The sequence below is a fragment of the Falco cherrug genome, chromosome 5 (assembly GCF_023634085.1).
Source record: "Falco cherrug isolate bFalChe1 chromosome 5, bFalChe1.pri, whole genome shotgun sequence".
NCBI lineage: Eukaryota > Metazoa > Chordata > Aves > Falconiformes > Falconidae > Falco > Falco cherrug.
In genome coordinates, this window is record NC_073701.1 from 77,930,471 (window position 1) to 77,952,995 (window position 22,525).

Sequence of the window (22,525 nt, forward strand, 5' to 3'; positions counted from 1 at the left end):
GTAGCTATATGGGGGCAGGGGGCTTTGAAACACCCCAAAACCTGGGGGGGCGGTCCTTGAAACCCTCCTTATCCCAGCTGCTGGGCGGGGTAGTGTCAACCCCTCCCCAAAACGTTGTACAGCAGCCCTATGTAGGCGGGGGGGGTTTGAAACACCCAAAAAACGGGGGGGGGGGGGGGGGGGGGGGGGCGGGGGGGGGCGGGGCTTAAAAAGTTCGCGGCGGAGGGGCGTGGCTCGCATGGCTAATAAGGGCGGGGAGGGACTCTTCTGGCCAATGACAGCGCAGCATGCAAACGAAGGAACGGCCTGAAGGCGCACCGCCCACCCTGCGGGGGCGCAGCCAATGAGGGGAAGAAAGGGGCGTGGATTTGAGAGTCCCGCGGCGTCTCGCGAGAGCCGGGGCTGGGCGGTGGGGGCGGTGGCGGCGGGATGGGAGCGCCGAGGTGAGGCAGCGCACGGGCGGGGGTAGGGGGGGGACGGGACAGAGGGACCCAAGACCGCCCCCCCACCCCAGGAACAGGCCCCCTGGGGCGGGGAGGGGGGTTGTCCTGCCCCGGCGTGCTCCGCCCCAAACCCCCTTCCCCACCGCCGCCCTCCCAAAGGGCCCTTAGCAACGACCCTGGGGTGCCCTGCCTCCTCGTAACGTCATCTGCCCCACCCCCCAGCCCGGGGGATACCCTGGTGCTCCCCCACCCCGGCTCTATCCCGCCCCGGTGACTTAATGACCTGGAGGGGGGAGAGGGGCACTTAGAGCTCTGAGGGGGCACCGGGGCGGGCATTGGGACTCGAGGGGGGGGGCTGGAACTTGTAGGGGGCACCAGTGGGTGTGGGGCAGCTCGGGGGGGGGGGGCACTTCAGGCTCTGGGGCAGCTTGAGGGCCTGTGGTGGCTCATGTGGGGGGATATCTGGGGGTCTGGGGTATCTCTGGGGACAAGGTCTGGCTGGGGGGGGGCATCTGATGGGGGGACATGGGGCTTTGGGGGTGTCTGGAGGGGTCCTGGAGGGCTTTTTGGGGTTCGGGGGGTAGCACAAGGATTGGGGAGGCATATGAGGGTCTGAGTTGGTTTGGGGTTGGGGCAGTTGGGCGTCTAAGCTTCTGGCTGGTTGCATGGCACCTGGGGGGCAGGAAAAGCATTGAATTTGGTGGGGGGTGTCCTGTGGGAGATACTTCTCATTCCACCCACCTCTTTCTGCCCCCCCCCCCCAGATGCCCCGTCACTGCTCTGCTGCCGGCTGCTGCACCCGTGACACTCGGGAGACCCGCAACCGAGGCATCTCCTTCCACCGGTGGGTGCCCCCACACCACCTGGGGGGGACAGCCCCCCCTCTCCCCCCTTGACCTCTTCTTTGCCCCCCCCAAAATGGTCTGGCCAGGGGACTTCTCCCTGTTCCTGCCTTGAGCTGATTTTATTTGGGAGGTTTTTCACCTCTTAATGCTTCGTTTGCACACAGACACACACAGAGACACGCGCTCCAATACACACTGTAGTAATGATTTAGCCCAGCTGTTTGTTTCCCCCCTCTCTTTGGGTCGGCCCACGTGTCTTCCCACCCTTTGCAATGGGTTGGCCCAGGTGTAGTGTCCTCCCACGTCTTTAGCAGTGATTTAGCCCAGGTGTGTTTCCCCCTCCTTTGGCAATGGTTTGGTCTAGGTATGCCACTCCCCTTTAGCAATGGTTTAGCCCAGGTGTGCACCCCCTGTTATCAATGGTTTGGCCCAGGTGTGTCCCCCCCTTTATCAGTGGTTTGGCCCAGGTATGCCCCTCCTCTTTGCAATGGTTTGGCCCAGGTGTGCCCTTCCCTGCGCAATGGGTTGGCCTAGTATGTGCCCCCCCTGCCTTTAGCAATGGTTTAGTCCAGCTAGACCACCACCACCCCTACCCGAAGCAATGGTTTCCACCAGGTACAGGGCTCCTCCCCCACAACTCCCCATTTTAGGAATGGTTTAACCCCATCCCTTTTAACCAGGCCTCCCTGGACTGTTCCATTTTCAGGGGCGGGAGCACCCCTCCAACCTTGCAGAAAACGGGGGGGGGGCGGGGGCGGGTAATCTGAGGCCACAGTTTTGCAGCTGACCGGTGCGTGTGTGTGTGTGTGTGTCCCCCGTCCCCCCGTGCTCCCCCCAGGCTGCCCAAGAAGGACAACCCGCGGCGGGCACTGTGGCTGGAGAACAGCCGGCGGCGGGACGCGAGCGGAGAGGGCCTGTGGGACCCAGCCTCCAAGTACATTTACTTCTGCTCCCAGCACTTTGAGAAGAGCTGCTTTGAGATAGTCGGCTTCAGGTAATTAACAAAGCACTTAACGATGTGTGAGGCCACCCCTTTCCCCTGTTGAGAATGGGTCGGCCTAATTAACACCACAACACACACCCCCATTTTTATGGAAAATGGACTGTTCCAGACTGGGAATTGACTCGGTCTATCCTCCCCCACTAGCGGTTGCAATGGTTTGCTCCAACCTCAGTTTTCCAGCTGGGATTCCCCCACCTTGCAGTGCTTTTGTGGGGTCCCCGGGACTTTGGGGCTTATGGAGCACCGTGGGGTCCCCCCGCCAAAGCTTTTGGGGTGTCATCCCCCCCCAGTGCTTTTTTAGGGCCCATAAACCTTCTCCTAGAGACTTGGGGTACCCCAGCTCCCCCCCCCAAAGGTCTTGGGGGTACCCCAGGGACCTGGGGGTTATGGTATGGAGCACCCTGGGGTCCCCCCCAGGGGCTTTCAGCGGACCCCCATCCTCCTGTTTCAGGGCTTTAGGGCACCCAAGAGACCTCGCAGGCTGTGGGTCCCCCCTGAGCATTTTGGGGAGACCCCCCCAAGGCTTTTGAGGTTCCCCAAAGTCTGCCCTAGAGCTTGGAGCCCCCCCCCTCCACCCCCAGGACTTTTGGGGACCCCCTAGAGCTGCAGGGTGCAGACAGCCTGAGGACACTGACAACCATGGGGAACCTTGAGGATCCCCCTCCCCAGGGCCTTTGGGGGTGCCCCATGCCACCAACTGACATCCCCCCTCATTTTTCCACCCCTCACAGTGGCTACCACCGTCTCAAGGAAGGGGCCGTGCCCACCGTCTTTGAATTTTCCTCCCCCAAACCCCCCGGGCCACCAAGCTGAAGCCCCCCGCGCCCAAGAGTGACACCCCAAAACCCCTTCGGGCTACCAGGAGGTGGAGGTGAGTCCCAGGGGGTGGGGGAGGGGTGGTGTGCTGCGGGGTCCCCCCGATTTAATCTCCTCTTTCCCTCCGCAGGCAGGACCCCACTCCTTCCCCCCCGGGACCCCCCCTTTACTGCTGACGTCTCCTGCTTCCCGGGGGAAGGCGAAGACCCTGGTGCCCCCCCGGCCGGTGACCACGGGGGTGTCCCAGCCCTTCCCGGCCCTTCAGGTGCCCGTGGCCCCCTCCCAGAAAGCCTTTTGGTGGCCACAGGGGACGGAGAAGCCACGGCCACCCCGGCTCTGCCCGAAGGTGCCCCCCCAGCCCCTCCTCGCCCCGTATCCCCCTCCCTTTACATGCTGCGGCTGCCACCGCCGGTGGGAGCGTACATCCAGAGTGAGCACAGCTACCAGGTGGGCAATGCCCTGCTTTGGAAACGTCGTGCCGAAGCCGCCCTTGACGCCCTCAGTAAAGCCCAACGGCAACTCCAAGCTTGTAAACGACGCGAGCAACGCCTGCGGCTTCGCGTGGGGGAGCTCCAGCAGGAACAACGCGGCCCCCTCGAGATCCGCCGCACCCCCAAAGAATCCCCCCCACGGATGGTGGAGCTGCAGCTCCTCGGGGATGGCACCAAGTGAAGGGTTCCCGACGGATGCGTAGCTCTTCTCCTCCTCTTCCCCGCCCCACTGCCACTGGGAAGGTTTGTAAATAAAAGATTTCACCTTTTCTATGAAAAATTCAAAGGGTGACGGCTCGCGGTTGGGAGAGGAAGAGCCGGGATGGCGCTTGCAAGGCGGTTTTGCCACCCGATCCGGCAGAAAGCGGCAGCAGGGAGAAATGGGCTCCTTTGGTGCCAGTTACATCGTTCGGTGGTGATGGGGAAGGGTGGGAAGGAGCTGATGTGGTCGTGGGGGCTCAGTGCACCTCACACAGCTCCAAGAGATTGGGGGAGCCTGGGCTGCCTTCCCGAGCCAGTTTTAAGTCATTGATGGAGCAGAAAATTGGGTCAGGGAGAGAAATAAATGGATTTTGTTCCATACAGATGAGCTGAAGCAGCTCAATGAGCCCCGGGTGGGAATGTGAGAGTGTTCGGGGGCTAAATCCATCCCCGTGGGCAAGGAAGAGGCCAGTGCTGAGCAAATATTCCCTCCTCGGCAGCAGGGAGGATTTGGGCCACCACTTGCCCCCTCCAGAAGGGAAAAAGCATCGATCAGGCCCTGGAAAACAGCCCCTCAACAGCCCAGCACCCACCTGGACCCAAATAATTGGAATTAAGCTTTTAATTGCCGCAGCCAGCCTGGGGTGGGTTAGCGAACACCGAGACCAGCCAGTCACCCTCCTCGTGCTCCAACACCATTAAAAAACTCCTCAAAGGATGTGAAAACTGCCTGATTAGCCCCAAATTGGTCTTGCTAATTGCCCTGAGGCAATTAGCCCCCCCTGGGCCACTGTGGAGACCCTGGTGTGGTTCCTTCTTCTACAGGTTGAGCTTCATGTCCAGGATGGCGGCGTAGGTGTCGGGGTTCAAGGGCACGTAGGATTTCTTCTTGTCATCGCGGAAGAAGAGGGGGTCTTTGATGACATTGGGGTCGAAGCCTTCTTTGACGAGGTTGCCTTTGCACTGCTTGAAGGTCCCCGTGATCTCCAAAGTATCCTGTGGAGGTGGATGGGGGTCATCAGAAATGGGGTAGTGGGGTGGGGATGCAGGGACAGCGTACCCAGCGTGGGCACCGTCCTCAGAAATAGGGGACCTCAACGCCGCTGGCGGCACCAAATGGTGGCGTCAGATCATGGGCACAGGGTGACCACAGCAGTCACGGGGAAGGAAGGACCTTGATACCGTTGTCAGTAGAGGGTGACTCTGATGTGGTCATTTGATTTTTTTGGGTGACCATCACCAGAAATCAACGGACAGTGTCTTCGGCAACAGGGTGCTATCACCACCGAACCCCAACACCAGTACCATTGTTGGAAACTTGGGGGACACCCAACATGGTCATGGGAAACATGGGGGACACCCAACATGGCCATCGGAAATGGGCGCAGCTGCGTCGCCCTTCATCCAAAGGACTCATTTGGCAGAAGACCAAACCGAACCCATCCCCCGGCCACCACTGGGACCCTGGGACCTCTGACCTGGATCCTCACGAAGCGGGGGGCTGCGTAGCTGGGTAGCGTGTCCCCTGTGAAGGTGTAGAAGCTCTCGCCCTCAAAGCTTGCCCCGGCTTTCAGGCGGATGGCTGCCATGCCGCACCTCCCCTCGCACCCTGCAGGCAACGCCGGAGGGTTATTTTGGGCAACCGATTCTCATTTGATTCTTCTTGGTGGCCACTTGGACCATTTTGGGGACCACTTGGGTGAATGTGTCCTAGTTTAGCTGCCTTGGAGGCCGCTGGGACCATGGTGGAGGCACATCGCGTACCCAAAACAACGCTGGATGCTTGTTTTGGGTCAACATTTCCCACTTTCGCCTCATTTGTGGCCACTCGGACCATTACAGTGGCACCCTGTGTGCTCAGAATGGCAATGGACACTTTCTTTGGGCAACCAAATTCCATTTTACTTTTCTCGGTGGATGCTTGGACTTCCTGCAAGGGGTCCAAGTAGCCACCTTGTATGCCCAAAACAATGCTGGATGCTTGGTTTGGGCAACCAAGTCCCCCTTTAACCTTCCCAGTGGCCACTCAGGACCTTCACAGGTGCCCACTGTGTGCCAAAGCCATGCCAGAAACTTCCTTTGGGTCAGTAAGTCCTACTTTAACCTTTTTGGTGGCCAGTTGGGCCATTCTGTGGACATGTTACTTGCCCCAAACCATACTAGATGCTTCTTCGGAGCAACCTAATCCTGGTTTAGTCTTCTTGCTGGCTCTTTGGACCATTGTGGCGATAATCACGAGCTAAAACCGATACCAGACTCTTATTTTGGGTCACTTGAGCCCTGAGGTGGTCAGGAAGTTGGACTAGGTGATGGTTGTAGGTCCCTTCTGTTCTACTTGAGGCTTCTTGGTGGCCACCCAGGCCACCTGGGGGCACATCACGTGGCTGAAACCTCACCGGATTCTTAGTTTGGTCCAACTCAATGGCCCCCTGCACCACCCTGTACTCACCTGGCACAGACACCCCATAGACATTGACCTCCTGGATGAAGTCCACCATGGCAAGAGTGGCTTCCACCTCTGTCGTGGCCACGTTCTCACCTTTCCACCTGGGGAGGAGAAGGGATGAAGCTGTGAGGGGGGGATTTGGGTTGGTAGGTGGCGTTGCCTACCCAGCCATGGGTGTGAGAGCAACAGAGTTACCGGAAAGTATCTCCCACGCGGTCCTGGAAATAGACGAATTTTTCATGGTCAATCACAAGGAGGTCACCGCTGTTGAAGAAGGCATCACCTTTGACCAAGACATCCCTCAAGATCTTTTTCTCTGTCTTCTGGGAATCGCCCGCGTAGCCATGGAATGGGGTGTTCTTGGTGATTTTGATGACCAGTAGCCCTGTCTCACCTTCAGGGAGGGAAAGGAGGGTTGGAGGCTGGTCAGGAACCACCTTGGCCCTGGGGAATGTCACCTCCACGCCCCACCAGGTGCGCAGGGATGATGTTCCTCTTTCTTTGAGGGGTTTCTGGTGGCTTCCAGCCACCAAGACAGTGACAATAAGGCCCAAGAGGTGGGTTTGATGCATTTCAAACCCACTGTCTGCCCCTCTTGCCTTCCAAAAAGGCCCTCGGAAGGCTCATCTCCACTTACCGGGGCGGACTCGGATGCAGAGACCTCGCTCGTCACGTACGGGTTCATCCGCCTCCACGTTGTACTTGATGAGCTCAAAGGGAGCAAAACTCTGGAGGGCAGAAGAGGGAGAGAGAGAAACTGGTGGGTGGAAGAGAAACTTGGGGATTAAAAAGAGTGGGAAGAATTCTCTTCCCATGCCAGGTCCCACCTTCTGTTATTTGTTTACCTTCTCCCACTTGCTCACCTGCCTCCTCCCACGTGGTCACCTGCCTTCTCCCACTTGTCTGCCTTCTCCCACCTGTCCGCCTTCTCCCACTTGCTCATTGCCACCCACGGAAACACCTTCTCGCCTCCCCCAGATGCCAACATCCCAGATAGCCGCTCGTTTTCCAATCCCAGTTGATCTCCCTTTATATTAAAATAAGATTTAATTGGATCGATTCGACCCTTGACCGACCTCCTCACGGTTGACTTTCAAATCAAAGACCCGTGGGAGAAGGCTGAGCGCTGTGACTGTGGGGGGAAAAGATGGAGAAAAGCTGATTTTTGCAGTTTTTGTTCAACACCCGGCTGGCTGGGGACCGAGAAGTGACACCGAGTGGCCTTTCTTGGGGCTATAGAGGTGTCCAGGTCACTTTTGGACGCTCCAAAAGACTTGGAGTCAATGCTGCTGGGTCAACATTGGCCAACCAGGCAGAAGGGATTCCTTTGGGATGTGAAAAAGAGGGGCCCTGGAGATCCTGCTTGGGATTCAACCCAACCTGACGGACAGGCGTTGGCTTCCCCAGGGAGGTCACTGTTGACAGTACCGTGAAGAGGGTCCCCTGGACAACCCCCTACTCTTGGCACCAACCCAACTGGAGGTGCCATATCAGGTCTCCCCGAGGCAGCCAGCGTTTGCTTCCCCACCACACACACACCCCGTCATCATCATCAGGTCACCTTGAGGAGCTTCCCCACCCCCAAACACCATCATCACCATCTCACCTTGAGGAGCTTCCTCACCCCCAAACACTATCATCACCTCACCTTGAGGAACATGTTGGCTCTGCCCACGGCTCCGATCTTGCCGGTGTAGTTGATGAAACCAGCGTTGCCCTCAGTGGCCCCGTAAAACTCACAGATGGAGATGGGCCCAAAGCGTTGGAGGAACTCCTTCCACACCTCTGCCCGCAGGCCATTGCCCAACGCCATGCGCACCCCGTGCTCCCGGTCATTGGGGCGCTGTGGGGTGACAAAGAGAAGGACCACTTCAGGGTGCGCCCCACAGCACCTCCTTGCCCACCACTCGGCCTCCGAGGTGGATTTGGGGCTGGTGGGGACCTTACCTTGGGCGTGTTGCAGAGGTAGCGCATGAGCTCGCCCACATACTGGATGACAGAGACGTTGTAGCGGCGACAGTCATTCCAGAACTGGGAGGCAGAGAACTTGGCCCGTAGGACGCAGGTGGCTCCTGTGGGGATGTGGCAGGGTGATGGGTATCCATCCATCCATCCATCCATCCATCCATCCATCCATCCCCATGAGGATCTGTCCTGCCCACCCCACAGTCACCCATTATCTAGATGTCCTCCTTTTCCGTCTTCATCTGACTCCTTCTCCATCCCTAAACTTTGTCATGTCTCTGGCCACCTGGCCACCCGCCATCCCACCCCACTACAGAGATCTTTCTCCTTTTCTCTTTCTTCTTCCCTTCCCTCTATCCTCACATTTTTCCATCATCCTTCAATCCATCTCCAAAACGTCTGTCCCTCCCTATATAAAAAAAAATATATCTCTATCCAATCCATCCATCCATCTCCATAAACTGTCCATCTGTCCATAAGCCGTCTGTTAATCCATTGCCATAAAACATCTCTGTCCATCTGTGTCCATAAAATACCCAGCTCCATAAACCATCTCTCCACCCATCTTCTGAAAACATCCACCTCCGTGAAACAGCTGTCCGTCCATCCCCTGAAAACGTCCCATCTCCATGAAACATCTGCCTGTCTCCATGAAATACCTATTTCCATCAAACATCTGTTCATCCATCTCCATAAAATACCCATCTCCTGAAAACGTCCCATCTTCATGAAACATCTGTCCATCTCCATAAAATAACCATCTCCACCAAATATCCATCCATCCATTTCCATCCAACATCCATCCCCATCCAACATCCATCCATCAAACATCCATCCATTCATCTCCATCAAACATCTGTCCATCTCCATCAAACATCTGTCCATCTCCATCAAACATCCATCCGTCCATCTAAAATGTTCACCCAACCCATCTGTCCATCACTCACCCATCTATGGACCTGGTTTTCTCCTTCCTCTTCCTTCTCTCCACACATTTCTCTATCCATCCATCATCTCCACCCCCCCTCTCTGCCCACCCTTGCCCACACCATGGCCATGCTGGCCAGGCCACGTGGGCCATGGGGTACGTACCGACCTCGAAGCACCCTCCCACCCCGATAAGCAGCCCAGCTGAGTGGTAGAGCGGTAGCGTCGTGTAGATTACATCATCAGGCCGCAGGCCACAGAGCCGACCCAGGCTGGCCACCATCATCAGCTTCTTCTCGGTGATCACTGCTGCCTTGGGCAGCCCTGCGGGGTGGGAGAAGAGGGTGGGAAATGTCTTCTTCAGGGGGTTCCATGTAGAATGGGAGGTCCTGGGGATGAAGGGTGGGATAGGAGGGCAAAACCCATCCTGCGGGGTGGTGGGTCTCCAGAACTTGTTGGGAGGAGTTGTGAGGAACCTCATCCAGATGTGCCTGTGTTGGTTGGGGTGGGAGCTGGTTTGGGGTCAGAGTTGGGTGAGGGAGGTCCCACCCCATGCCAAGGAGGACAGACCCAGGGACATGGCTGGTCTCCAGCCCTGGAGGTCTCCAGACCTTGCTGGGAGGAGCTGTGAGGAAACTCATCCAGATGCACCCACGTTGGTTGGGGTGGGAACTGGGTTGGGGTCAGGATTGGATGACGGAGGTCCCACCCCATGCCAAGGAGGACAGGCCCAGGGACATGATGGGTTTCCAGCCCTGGAGATACCCAACCCTCGCATGGACATGACCAGGAGAAACCTGGCCCAGGTGGCCCCACGATGGTCAGGGTTGGAGAAAGGCCTCCACAAGATGCCTCCAACTCCCTACCATCACCTGCCCCACCTTACCCACAGGGGGACAACCTTCGGCACCTTCACCCATCACACCCAAAACCTCCCAGTTGCCCTTCTCCAAGGAGAAGACCCTCCCACCTTGGGGGTTCCTGGCCCCACAGCCTCACCGGTGGTGCCAGAGGTGTAGATGTACATGGCCTTGGAGCTGGCGGTGGTGCCAGCACGGTGATGGCTGGGCAGGGGCTCATCAGAGGCTGCCTTGATGGTGGGCAGCAGGGCCTCGACGCCCGGTGTGGGGGACGTGGAGCTCAGGTAGAAGACACGGATGCCATCGTGCTGCAGGGCTGGCAGCACCTCTTCCACGGCGGCCTGGAGATCTGTGGGGAGGGGGAGACATGGGGAGGTCCAGGGTGGATGAAGACCCAAGGGGAGAACCCAAAGGGTCAGGGACGGGCACCCTATGTCTGCCTAGATGGGCATCTCAACCATATGGGCACCCATGGCATCATGAATGGGTGCCCCAAGGACCCCAGATGGGCACCTCAACCAGATAGGCACCCATGGCATCATGGATGGGTGCCCCAAGGACCCCAAGTGGGTACCCAATGTCCCCCCATGGTATCATGGATGGGTGCCACAAAGATCTCAGGTGAGTGCCCCAAGGATCTCAGGTAGGCACCCAATGTCCCCCCAAGATGGCCACCTCAACCAGACAGGCACCCATGGCATCATGGATGGGTGCCCCAAGGACCCCAAGTGGGCACCCAATGTCCCCCCGTGGTATCATTGATGGGTGCCCCAAAGATCTCAGGTGGGCACCCAATGTACCTCCAGATGGGCACCTTAACCAGACAGGCACCCATGGCATCATGGATGTGTGCCCCAAAGATCTCAGGTGGGCACCCAGTGTCCTCCCAGATGGGCACCTCAACCAGATGGGCACCCGTGGCATCATGGATGGGCACCCCAAGGATCCCAAAGAATCTGGCACCCGGAGGATCCCAGCTGGCCACTCAAAGCACCCCAAAAGCACTCCCCGATCACCCTGGGGAGCCACCTGGAGCATCACCTAAGGGTGCTCTGGTCCGATCGGTGCCCTCAGCACACCAGGGTGCCCCCTGACCCCCCCAGATGGGCACCCCGGGGTCCCACTGCATCCGGCCCCCATGTTTTTCTCTCTCCTTCCTCCACAAAGACAACACACGGGGGGGGGGGGCGGGAGGAAAAAAAAAGGACCTTTACCCTGGGGTAAGGGGCTGGCGATGATTAACCCGTGTCCTTGGCATGGCCGCTGCGCCCCGACACGCTTACTGGGGCATTGCACACGTGTGTGCAAAAGGCTGCACAAGCAGCCATGAGCACGGTGTAGGGAGGGGTGCAAATACAGCCCCGACACGCAGAACCTCTGGCATATGTGTGGTAAAGAGCCCCGCCGTGCCACGCGCTTCCATGTGTGCCGCATGTGAAATGCATGTGAGAGCATGTGTGGGCACAACAGGTATGCAAATGCACGCGCAGGCACTGATGGGCGCGTAAACGCATGGACGCATGTTGACAAGTGTGCAGGCGCATGTGGAGGCACCGACACGTGTGCAAATGAGTGCACAGGTGCTGACATGCATGCCAATGTATGTAGAGACACTGATGCGTGTGCCAGCACGTGCATGGACACTGACACACATGGACATGCATGGACCAGGAGCAACACGCGTGCAGACACATGCGTGAGCACTGACAGACGTGCAATAGCATGCACATCCACATGGAAACACATGCATGGACACACATGCAGAGACACTGACTTACGTGGAAATCCATGCAGGGACACTGTCATGTGTGCAGACACACGCACAGGCACCAACACGTGTGCAAAGCCATGGGCAGACACTCCAGATGTGCAGACACACGTGCAAATCCATGCACAGGCACTGACATATGTGCACAGACACGTGTATGGACACTGACACATGTGCAAACACATAAACGGGCACTGACACATGTGCAGACACATGGACGGACACTGACACATGGAAATCCATGCATGGACACTGGCGTGCGTGCAGACATGTGTGTAGCCACTGACGCAAGCAAATCCCTGAGCAGACACTGGCATGTGTGTAGACAGGCACAAACATGTGTGCAAACCCACAGACAGGCAGTGACTCACATGCAAATCCACACGCAGATGCTGACACGCGTGTAGACACATGCACAGGCGCTGTCACCTGTGCAAAGCCATGCACAGGCACTGACACGTGCACAGACACATGGACAGACACTGACATGTGTGCAGACACATGGACAGGCACTGACATATATATAAACCCATAGACAGACACTGACACACATGCAGACGCATGTATGGACCCTGACACACATGCAGACACATGGGTGGACCCTGACACACGTGCAGACACATGTATGGACCCTGACACACATGCAGACACATGGGTGGACCCTGACACACGTGCAGACACATGTATGGACACTGGCACATGTGCAGACACATGTATGGACCCTGACACATGCATGCAGACACATGGACAGACACTGACACATGTGCAGACACATGGACAGGCACTGACATACATACAAACCCGTAGACAGACACTGATACACGTGCAGACACATGTATGGACCCTGACATGCATGCAGGTACATGTATGAACACTGACACAAGTGCAGGCACATGGACAGTGACATGCATGCAGACACATGTATAGACCCTGACACATGTGAAGACACATGGACTGATACTGAGACATGTGCAGACACACAGATGGACACTGACACACATGCAGACACATGGAGGGACCCTGACATGCGTGCAGACACATGGACAGACACTGACACATGTGCAGATACGTGTATGGACCCTGACACCCATGCAGACACATGTATGGACCCTGAAACATGTGCAGACACATGTACAGACCCAGGCATACATGCAGACACATGTATGGATCCTGACACCCATGCAAACACACGCACAAGCTCTCCCTGACCCCCTCCCACCTCCCCCACCCCACCCCGCACACGCGTGTGCACCACACACCCGTGAGGAGTAAGAGAAGGGGACCTGCCCATCCCCCCCCCGGTTCCCCCCATGCCCCCCAGGTCCCCCACAGGTGCCGCTCACCGAGACTGGCAAGGAGCAGGGTGACGCGGGCGGCAGCGAGTGCGTGACGCAGCGCCTGACCCCGCACGTTGCAGTTGAGACAAGCCATGGGGCAACCCAATTTGGCCAAGGCCAGCCAGGTCCAGACGTAGGTGGGCTCGTTGGGGAGGAAGACGCCGACGGGTTGACCCGGTTGGAGCCCCAGGTGCTGGCCCAAAGCCCGGGCGGCGCGGTTACTCTGCCGTTCCACATCCTCATAGGTGTAAACCTCCTCCTGGAAGCGGAGCAAGGGCTGGTGTGGCTGGCGGCGAGCGTGGTCCCGGAAGACATCGAGGAGGGTGATGGGGGGTCGGCGGTTCAAGCGCCACTGGCAGCGCAGGGAGGAGCGCACCAAGGCGCCGAAAGCCACCAGGTCAACCCAGAGGAACGGAACCAAGTGCCATGTCACTGGCGGCACCAGCAACAGCAACAAAACCAGTCCGGCCAGCACCGCCACCGCCACGGCGCCCAGCACCATGCTCACAGGGGTGCCGGGGCCCCAGCGGCACCCGCTGGGTGCTGGTGGCCAAGGTCCACCCCAAGCGCACCTTGCCCCGGTTGCCACCAGCACCCGGCCGCGTTTGACTGTGTTTGCCAAGACTTTTCCCACCCATTCCCCATTTTTTTTTCCCCACCCTCCCCCGCAGGAGCCCTGCCCCTGGGCGTGGAGCAGCGAGGGCAGGTGGCACCCATCGCCTCCCCAGCTGGCCGGCTGCCCTCAGGAGGAGAATTCTCCTCTGTCCGTCTGTCCGGCCGCTGTTGGGATCCTGGTGGCTACTCAGCGATGCCGGGTGGTTGCCACCCAGCCAGGCTCAGCAGGGTAGGAATAGTGGCCGGCCACCGGCGCACCCAGGCTCGGTCCAGCTGTCTGTCCATCCTCCTGCCCACCCACCGAGCCACCCACCCAGTGATCCCCACACCTCGTTGATCCACCATGTCTGTTGAGCCACCCAGCTGTCCATCCATTCAGCTGGCCATCCATCCATCTGCGTGGCCACCCATCCAGCCACCCATGTGGCCACCCATCCATGTGGCCAACCATCAAGCCATCCGTTGTCCATCCATCCACCCATCAACCCATCCATGTGTCCCTCCAACCATCCATCCATCCATCCATCCGTGTGGCCACCTGTCCAGCCATCAATCCATCAATCCATGTGTCCATCCAGCCATTCATGTGGCCATCCGTCCATCCAGCCATCCATGCAGCCATCCAGCCGTGTGGCCAGCCATCTGTGTGGCCAGCCATCAACTCATCCATGTGTCCATCCATCCATCCATCCGTCCATGTTGCCATCCATCCGTGTGTCCATCCATCAACCCAGCCATCCATGTGTCCAGCCATCCATGTGTCCAGCCATGAACTCATCCATGTGTCCATCCATCCATGTGTCCATCCATCCATCCATCCGTGTGTCCATCCATCAACCCAGCCAAGCGTGTGGCCACCCATCTGTTGCTCCAGCCATCTGTCCATCTGGCCACCCATTCAGCCATCTGTCCATCCATCCACCCATCTGCCTGTCCACTCATCCATCCATCTGTCCACCCCTCTGACCACCCGTCTGTTCACCCACCCTCGGACTCGGGTTATGCGTTGGGGTGCACCCAGCAGCACCCCTGTGAGCAGCCCCTGCTCCCTCAGGTGTGTGGAGAACGCAGCTCACCTAGGGCCCCCGGACTTGGGGGACGTCCCCTGCAGCCCCCTCCTGTCTCCCCCCAACCCCCCACATCTCCATCCAGCCCCCTGCACCTCCTGGTGGCCCCAAACACCTCCAACATCTGCAGGTGAGACCTCAAATTTCTTCAGTGTCTCCAACTGACCTCAAACACCTCCAGGTGGGACACCAAACATTTTCAGTATGTCCAACTGACACAAAACACCTCGAGGTGAGACCCCAAACCTTTCCAACATCTCCAGGTGACCCCAAACACCTCCATCTGGCCCCAAGCATCTCCAATTGAGACCCCAAACACCTCCAACATCTCCAGTTGAGACCCCAAGTATCTCCAGCTGACCCCAAATATCTCCAGTTGAGACCCCAAACACCTCCAACACCTCCAGCTGAGACCCCAAACCTCTCCAACATCTCCAGGTGAGACCCCAAACACCTCCAGCATTTCTCCTTCCATTGCAAAACCCATGAAATCAGCCTGCCCGCTGTTTATCAGTGCTCCCATGTGGGAAGGCCGCCCCCACAAAACCTTCTTCCCCATTTCCTCGGGACACCTGTCCCAACCGGAGCAGCCCACCCCCCACCTCATGCCCATGGTGAAGCCAAAAGTCTTTTTTGGGGAAAAAAAACCCGAAACATTTGCCGTTGAAATCCCCAACTTGGGCGTGAGCACCTGGCAAGCCGTTTCTTGATGGGAGAAGCGATCTTCCTGCTAATTAAAAAATAAAATAAAATAAAGAAAGAAGAACAAACAGAAAGAACCCGACGGGTTTGGCGCGGCTGCGGCGCCGCGTGGTTCACCTTTGCCTCCGATTTGCAAGCCCGGGTGTTTACACACTATAAAATAATCCCGAGGATCAAATATTTTTTTGGCAGCTGGTGGAAAACTTGGGTGAAATGCGCCGGGCATTGCCCTTTGCTCCAGATTTTGTAATTTTGGGGTCATCGTTTGCTGGGGTTGGGAACACTGGAGCCAAAGCAGTCTCACGGTGAGGGGACTTTGGGTTGGGGTGAGGGGATGGGTGCTGGGGTTGACCTGGGTCTGGTTGTCCCCACTGGTGAGGTCCTGCTTTGGGGTTGCCCTGAAGGAGATTAATTTTTGGGGGGTGATGAGGGTCTCCTGTCCCCACACCTGTCCCTGTCCCCTGTCCTGTGCCATCAGCAAGGGACCTGGGGCTGGTTGGGGGTCCCGTCCCCCTGCCCAGGGCCACCAAACCTCTGGGTGTGGTGGTCCCTTCGTGCCCAATCACTCGGTGAGGAGGAGGGTCACCATCATCTGGGACGTGGGGCAGGAGGAGTCACATCCTCCTGCGGTGGCAGTGGGACTGGGAGGCACTGGGAGAGCCCAGGCTGCAGAGTCACTTTCCCTTCCCCTGGGGGACAGGGTAATGTGAGGTCACCTCCCCCTCCAGGTGGCACTTGGGGTCCCCAAGGAGGGTGGCGGACACTAGGGACTTCCTAGGTGGTCCCTGATGGGGTGTCACAACCCCTTTGGGTGCCACACAGTGACCATAGTGGGTGGTCACACGCCGTCCCCAACGCGGTGTCACACTGACACACCCCCCCCAGGATGTCACGCACAGTCCCCAAAGGGGGAGGGGAGGGTGTCACATGTACAAGATCACACGTGATCTGTGACAGATGTCACGGGTGGGATGTCACAAGTGGTCCCCAGTGGGGGGGTTCCACAAGGGATGTCACACGTGGGGGGGTCACACAGGGCCCCCAGGGGAGGGTGTCATGCAGGGGACGCCACGCAGGGTCCCCAGTGGGGGGGATCACACAGGGGACGCCACACAGGGTCCCCAGTAGGGGGAGGGGTCCCACAGGAGATGCCACGCAGGGGATGTCACACAGGGTCCCTGGGGGGGGTGTATCACACAGGGGATGCCACACAGCGTCCTCAGTGGGGGCGGGGGTCCCACAGGGGATGCCACGCAGGGTCCCCAGTGAGGGGGGGGGTGTGGGGTGTGGGGGTGTGTCACGTTTACAGCGACTCACTTCATACCTGCGGGAGTGACACCCTTTGGGGCACAGAGTCCCTAAAAGGGTGTCCCCCTGCGGTGTGGGACACGGGGCAGGGACCCCCCGCCTTCCCTGTCCCCCAGGGATCCCCGCCCCCGGCGGGGGGAGGTGCACACCCAGGGTGACCGCGGCGCAAAAGGAAGGTCCCACCGAGATTTGAACTCGGATCGCTGGATTCAGAGTCCAGAGTGCTAACCATTACACCATGGGACCAGCCCGGCCGGGCACCGCCATCGCACCCACACGCCTGCGCGCCGCCTCCGCCGCGGGAAAAAAAAAAACCAACAAAAACCACCCGAGCCCCGAGGGGGGATAGGGAGGGTGGAGCCTGGGGAGGGGGAGGGTGATCAGGGGAAGGGGAAAAAAAGTACGGGTGCGTCCGCCCGAACAGGGACTTGAACCCTGGACCCTCAGATTAAAAGTCTGATGCTCTGCCGACTGAGCTATCCGGGCTCCTGCCGGCAGCCGCCCGGCACCTCCCCATGGGCCGCAACTGCAGGGGGAGGGCTGGAACACCCAGGTCGGGGAGAAAAAAGGGGGTTCTGGGGGTAAAAATGGCCATTTTTAAGGATTTGGAGGTGATGGGGGGGGGGGGGGGGAACCCGCAGCCGCGGGGCAGCGGAGTGCCGTTGGTACAGTTGAGGGCGGACCTGAGTGAGAACTGCCCCCCCCAGGTCCTCTTCTCCCCCGCGGACCAATGGGAAGGCTGCCAGCCAGCAGCGTGGCCAATCAGCGTCCATACCATCGCCTGTATCACCGCCTACGCTTTGAAAGTCCCCGTGGGGGGAGAGAGGGAGCCAGCCGTTGGCCCTTAGCCCCACATCAGCCTTGCACTGAACTATTAATATTTTAAAAATTAATTTACTAGATTAAAAAAAATTGCTGATAAGCATCACAGACGGCTGGACGGAGCGAGCGAGGCGTTTAACCCGCCGCTCAGCAGAGCCGCCTCCCGGCATCTCTTTATAACCTCTCCGCCCCATCGTCCACCTCGCTGATTGGCCACGGCCCGCATGGAAATGAAGCGGATCCAAATCTCGAGCTCCTATTGGTCAGAAGTTCGCTCTGTTCTATTGGTTCTCCTGCGGGGGGGGGGGGGAGAAGCCAATGGGAAGGAAGCGTTTCGATCCGCGGCGGGGTATAAGAGGCAGGGCGGCGGTGGGGGGGGTAGCAGTGCCGGTAGTGGAGCGAGTGGTGATGTCGGGCAGGGGGAAACAGGGGGGCAAAACCCGGGCTAAGGCAAAGTCCCGCTCGTCCCGCGCCGGCCTCCAGTTCCCTGTAGGCCGCGTTCACCGCCTGCTGCGGAAGGGTAACTATGCCGAGCGGGTGGGCGCCGGAGCCCCCGTATATCTGGCTGCAGTGATGGAGTACCTGACAGCTGAGATTCTGGAGCTGGCAGGTAACGCTGCGCGGGATAACAAGAAAACACGGATCATCCCCCGGCACCTCCAGCTGGCTGTGCGCAATGATGAGGAGCTCAACAAATTGCTTGGGGGGGTCACCATCGCGCAGGGGGGTGTTCTGCCCAACATCCAGGCTGTGCTGCTGCCAAAGAAGACGGAGAGCCATAAGGCCAAGGGCAAGTGACACAGCAGGACAAGCCACTCAAAGCTAAAACCTGGAGGTTTTTGTTTGATTTTGAAACCCAAAGGCTCTTTTCAGAGCCACCCACTGCTTCAGGAAAAGGGCTGGAGGAGCAGGAGGGGTGCTGGTGTTAACAAGCATTAATTCCTGACCCAGGTTTTAATCCATGGTGGGGGCATCGGGGCTCAAAAACAGGATGAAGGACCATCATCTCAAAATGCCTTAACTCCAAAAAGAGGAGGAATGAAAATATACAAGTACTGTGGAGATGAGCTTTGCCCACAAAAGAGGCCATACAAGGAGACATTTCCCAACACAACGTGAGAAGGGCTCTGATCAGGCAAGGTGTTAATTCAGAGCAGGTAGCTTGGTTAAAAGAGGTGTTACCTAGAAACACCTGAAAATTCAATACATTTCTAGGTGAAAAATACCCCCAGACTTGTTTTTTTATAACACTTGAAAGTGACTTCAATAAATCGCGCAGCTTTAAGAAGCGGCTGCCTCCCAGAAGCGCTGTGTTGAGGGCGCAAGCTACAGCCGGGCCCCCTCCTTTGGTGCCGGCGATGGAGGAGGTCGAGGCGCAACTGCTCAGTCCGCCGGAGGAGGAGGAGCAGCCGCTTCTCGTCGCCCTTCGCGGCCTCTGTCACCGCCTCCCCGCCTCGGGGCCGGCGGGTACCTCCAGCGGTGAACCGCTTGGCCTTATGCAAATGAAGGTTCCAATCCACGTCCTCCCATTGGTTGATACAGCCCCTGCGCGGCACCTCTGACCACGCCACTCCAGAGGCTCCGAAGCCCGCGTCTGATTGGTCGCTGCTGTCTCGACTCAGCCAGTGGCCGAGCGCCGTTTGGATCCGTGGTGTTTTGGAGCCACGGCGGGCGCCACCGCTGCGGGCCAAAGTGTCTCCAGCGAGACCCCAAACGCGATAACGCCACTAAAAGTCAGGCACGTCGCCCCCACGCGGGAAGAGCATGTCCCAATTACTTATTAAAAAACTAATTATTAAGGAAAAGACAGAAAATAAGGTGCGGGGGTCACTCCCCCCCCCCCCACACCTCAGCGCTAGTACTGAAGCCTCTCTTATTAAGGCTTTTTATATTAAAACTCAACTTTTTTTACAGCGCTACAGCGTTTGAAGAGTCCAGAAGAGCCTCAGTTCCACCCTCGAACCCCCGCAGACGCCAGGTTACCCGCAAAGCCTTTTGAGCGGCGCAATCCGGAGCGTAACCCCCGCTCAGGCACCACGCGGGGGCGTAAGTAACGCACAACCCCCACCTACGGACACCGACCGCTCCCCTCTGCGCGTCGGGGGCGGGGGGACAGCGGGACGCTCCCTGCCGCGCAGCCCCACGCCCGAAATGGGCGCGGAGACCCCGCCCCACAGGGTTTCTCTAACCCCGATGCGGACCAGAGGGAAACCCGCGCTGCGGCTCGCGCCGCCGTGACGTTCGCGTCCAGGCGGACCAATCAGAACGGAGCAACGGTTTGAAGGGGAAAAGCGGCATCGCCGACGGGTAACCCCCACCAGGGATGATAGAGGGGGAAAATAACCCCCTTCACGACGTTTGTTGGCTAAAAACCTCAAAACCTATAAATTTTAGAAGGATTTTAAAGTATCCAGGCGCTATCGCAACACCCCACGCGACATACAAACTGTAAAGATCCCTGCAAAGGGGGTGTCTCAGCAGCAATATCAGCTCTTTAGGAGGAAGGTGGGGGGCTCTGAAAAGAGCCGTTGGGTTGAGTTGGGCCGGGCGGGGTCCTGCAGGCGGCTGCGGCCGTTCTACTTGGAGCTGGTGTATTTGGTGACGGCCTTGGTGCCCTCGGAGACGGCATGTTTGGCCAGCTCACCAGGCAGCAGGAGCCGCACGGCCGTCTGGATCTCCCGGGAGGTGATGGTGGAGCGCTTGTTGTAGTGAGCCAGGCGGGACGCCTCCCCCGCGATGCGCTCAAAGATGTCGTTGACAAAAGAATTCATGATGCCCATGGCCTTGGAAGAGATGCCGGTGTCAGGGTGCACCTGCTTCAGCACTTTGTAGACGTAGATGGAGTAACTCTCCTTACGGCTGCGCCGCCGCTTCTTGTCCCCCTTCTTCTGGGTCTTGGTCACCGCTTTCTTGGAGCCCTTTTTAGGGGCGGGCGCCGATTTCGCCGGTTCCGGCATCGCGCTCTCAGCCAACGCTCCCCGCAACCGCTGCAGCCTCCGCGCACAACGGAGTGAAGTGCCGGGCGGGCGGCGCCGCTTTTATAGCGGCGTTATGCAAATGAGGGCTTCGTACGTCGCGCACTCCCATTGGCTGAAGCAGCGCACAGCGCGCCGGGCGGTGAGACCCCGCGCATGCAAATAGCCCGGCTCGAAATAGAGCGTTCTGATTGGACGCTGAGCCAATTGGACGCTCAGCGCCTTGAGTAACAGCCAATCGGATAGCGGCGTTTGGATGCCGCCGCGCACCGTAGGGACCGCGCTGGGCCCCGGGCAGGCTCGGTGCCGCACTGGTGGGGGGCAAAGGCAGCCCCGGGGGACCCCGGCGACGGGTCCCGGGCTCTGGGGCGGCCCCGGAGCCGCTCGGTCCCTGCTCTGCCCCCAGGACTGGCCCCGCCTACCCTCCCGCTGCGGCCAATCAGCGCTGGGCGCGCGAAATTCAAATGGCGGGCGGTGGGAGCGCGCAGCCCAAGGGAAGAGCCTATTCCGCCGCTGATTGCTATTAATCCGAAATTAGGTGGGCTTCTTAATTAGCACGGGGTCACCCCTTGTAAATAAACAGAGTTTATGCGTCGTGGGGCCGCTCGGGGGTGAACCTCCTTGGTTTGTGGTCACTTAGAAGACGCTCATCGGGGCATTGGTGGTTCAGTGGTAGAATTCTCGCCTGCCACGCGGGAGGCCCGGGTTCGATTCCCGGCCAATGCAAACCTGCTTTTTTTCCCCTCTTCCCACCTCACTTTTTTTCCCCGCTTCACCCGTTTTTCCAGCCCCGTTTGCTCCACCGGGAACATGACAACGCGACCGCGCTTCAATTCATGTCCTCCGCTTCCAAAAATAAAACACAGGTGGAAAAAAACAAAAAAAAATTAAACGCGTCCCTGGGTGGGATCGAACCACCAACCTTTCGGTTAACAGCCGAACGCGCTAACCGATTGCGCCACAGAGACGCGCGTGCCGGCCGGCCCCGCCGCCACTCCCGACCCCGGGCACTCGCTGGGATGAGCTGCCCGGTGCAAATTTGGAGGGGGGGGGGGGGGGGAAGGGCTTTGAAAATTGCATCGGGGGGAGTCCTGCACCTGCAATAGAAGGGGGGGTGGGGGTTAGCACGGTGCCTCACCACCTGCAAGGTGGGTGTCCCTCCCCATATCCTGCAAAAAATTAAACAGAGGGGGCTTGGAAAATTGCACGGGGGGGGGGCCTTCCTGCAACAGGAGGGGGGCTGAAAATTGCGGGGAGGGGGACAAAAAAATTGGAGGGGGCAAGTAAGAATGGCAGGGAGCACGTACAGGGGGATTGCTCATCTGTGGGACTGTGCGGGGCCCCAAAACCACTTGTTAAAAGAAAAGGGAGTGGGGCGGGAAGGGGGGGGGGAGGGAAGGTGCGAGGGGCGCAAAAAGGCAATGGAATTGGGGTGGCCAAGGGAAGATCAAAATCTAAACTCCTCGACGAGGATGGGATTCGAACCCACGCGTGCAGAGCACAATGGATTAGCAGTCCATCGCCTTAACCACTCGGCCACCTCGTCTGTCTGTTGCGCCTTCCGCCCGTGCCACCATGGGGCGCAGTAACCGTGGGAGGGCCTAAAGGAAGGGGCGGGGTGAGGGGGCGGAGCTTCAACCCAGGAAGGCGGCGCCAAGGGTGGCGGCGGGCGAGTAGCGTCAGCAGGGGATGTAGCTCAGCGGTAGAGCGCATGCTTCGCATGTATGAGGTCCCGGGTTCAATCCCCGGCATCTCCAGCGGGGGCTGGGGTACCCTCTCCCTGTTTTTGGTTGGGATTTTTTGGTTGGTTTTTTTTTTTATTGAGGGTGGGTCCCCAGGGTAGTTGGGGGGTAAGGACGTGACGCCCCTCTAACCTGATTTATTTTTGCCTGCCGCCCCGAAAATTCGCGGCCTTCAGCCATCCACTTAGGGCC

At 58.7% G+C, this 22,525-nt stretch overlaps 5 protein-coding genes and 6 non-coding genes across 14 annotated transcripts in view; 5 read left to right on the plus strand and 6 right to left on the minus strand.

Moving 5' to 3' along the window:
* Window positions 1-361: 361 nt before the first annotated feature.
* On the plus strand, window positions 362-3,878 carry LOC114015128 (THAP domain-containing protein 7). The gene is given in 7 exon segments (XM_055711081.1): window positions 362-443; window positions 1,208-1,287; window positions 2,127-2,282; window positions 3,023-3,087; window positions 3,090-3,162; window positions 3,238-3,262; window positions 3,264-3,878. Coding segments are annotated over 6 exon segments (915 nt in total). The 5' UTR covers window positions 362-443; the 3' UTR covers window positions 3,780-3,878.
* Window positions 3,879-4,403: 525 nt separating this feature from the next.
* Window positions 4,404-13,719, minus strand: SLC27A5 (solute carrier family 27 member 5). Of its 2 annotated transcripts, XM_055711079.1 has the most exons (10): window positions 13,109-13,718; window positions 10,137-10,346; window positions 9,303-9,461; window positions 8,193-8,317; window positions 7,894-8,088; window positions 6,883-6,973; window positions 6,441-6,639; window positions 6,249-6,346; window positions 5,278-5,408; window positions 4,404-4,795 (listed from the first exon to the last, which is right to left on the minus strand). In XM_055711079.1, exons 1-10 carry the CDS (start codon window positions 13,602-13,604, stop codon window positions 4,619-4,621), a joined length of 1,881 nt encoding a protein of 626 aa, XP_055567054.1. In that variant the 5' UTR covers window positions 13,605-13,718; the 3' UTR covers window positions 4,404-4,618. The 2 variants fall into 2 exon arrangements, with proteins under 2 accessions (XP_055567054.1, XP_055567055.1); XM_055711080.1 differs by lacking the exon at window positions 5,278-5,408 and having other exon boundaries at window positions 13,109-13,719.
* The window catches only part of LOC129736145 (ferritin, higher subunit-like), a 42,229-nt gene continuing 28,073 nt past the window's right edge, over window positions 8,370-22,525 (plus strand). Inside the window, exon 1 of one of the 3 annotated variants that reach the window (XM_055711085.1) lies at window positions 8,370-8,383. The gene's annotated coding sequence lies outside the window, so the exon portion shown is untranslated. Of the gene's footprint in view, window positions 8,384-14,222; window positions 14,245-14,522; window positions 14,537-22,525 lie in introns of those variants that run through there. The other 2 variants (XM_055711083.1, XM_055711084.1) reach the window with 2 other exon arrangements.
* On the minus strand, window positions 16,969-17,040 carry TRNAQ-CUG (transfer RNA glutamine (anticodon CUG)). Its single transcript has one exon. It is a non-coding gene; the product is annotated as a tRNA-Gln (tRNA).
* On the minus strand, window positions 17,208-17,280 carry TRNAK-UUU (transfer RNA lysine (anticodon UUU)). Its single transcript has one exon. It is a non-coding gene; the product is annotated as a tRNA-Lys (tRNA).
* On the plus strand, window positions 18,025-19,732 carry LOC114015130 (histone H2A type 1-like). Its single transcript, XM_027801231.2, has 2 exons — window positions 18,025-18,226; window positions 19,531-19,732. The coding sequence occupies exons 1-2, from the start codon at window positions 18,025-18,027 to the stop codon at window positions 19,668-19,670; spliced, it is 342 nt and encodes a 113-aa protein (XP_027657032.2). The 3' UTR covers window positions 19,671-19,732.
* On the minus strand, window positions 20,001-20,639 carry LOC102050039 (histone H2B 5). Its single transcript, XM_005436320.4, has one exon. It carries the CDS (start codon window positions 20,571-20,573, stop codon window positions 20,193-20,195), a length of 381 nt encoding a protein of 126 aa, XP_005436377.1. The 5' UTR covers window positions 20,574-20,639; the 3' UTR covers window positions 20,001-20,192.
* Window positions 21,247-21,317, plus strand: TRNAG-GCC (transfer RNA glycine (anticodon GCC)). The gene has a single exon. It is a non-coding gene; the product is annotated as a tRNA-Gly (tRNA).
* Window positions 21,486-21,559, minus strand: TRNAN-GUU (transfer RNA asparagine (anticodon GUU)). The gene has a single exon. It is a non-coding gene; the product is annotated as a tRNA-Asn (tRNA).
* TRNAS-GCU (transfer RNA serine (anticodon GCU)) lies at window positions 22,056-22,137 on the minus strand. Its single transcript has one exon. It is a non-coding gene; the product is annotated as a tRNA-Ser (tRNA).
* TRNAA-CGC (transfer RNA alanine (anticodon CGC)) lies at window positions 22,277-22,348 on the plus strand. The gene has a single exon. It is a non-coding gene; the product is annotated as a tRNA-Ala (tRNA).

Bases quoted from the DNA above. Each gene is read 5' to 3' on its own strand.
- SLC27A5 (XM_055711079.1), bottom strand. From the start codon at position 13,604: ATGGTGCTGGGCGCCGTGGCGGTGGCGGTGCTGGCCGGACTGGTTTTG. The intron at 10,347-13,108 runs GTGAGCGGCACC...CCCTCCCCACAG, and splicing joins CCTGCTCCTTGCCAGTCTCG to ATCTCCAGGCCGCCGTGGAA. The intron at 6,347-6,440 runs GTAACTCTGTTG...TCTCCTCCCCAG, and splicing joins CGCGTGGGAGATACTTTCCG to GTGGAAAGGTGAGAACGTGG.
- LOC114015130 (XM_027801231.2), top strand. From the start codon at position 18,025: ATGTCGGGCAGGGGGAAACAGGGGGGCAAAACCCGGGCTAAGGCAAAG. The intron at 18,227-19,530 runs GTAACGCTGCGC...CTTTTTTTACAG, and splicing joins TGAGATTCTGGAGCTGGCAG to CGCTACAGCGTTTGAAGAGT.
- LOC102050039 (XM_005436320.4), bottom strand. From the start codon at position 20,573: ATGCCGGAACCGGCGAAATCGGCGCCCGCCCCTAAAAAGGGCTCCAAG.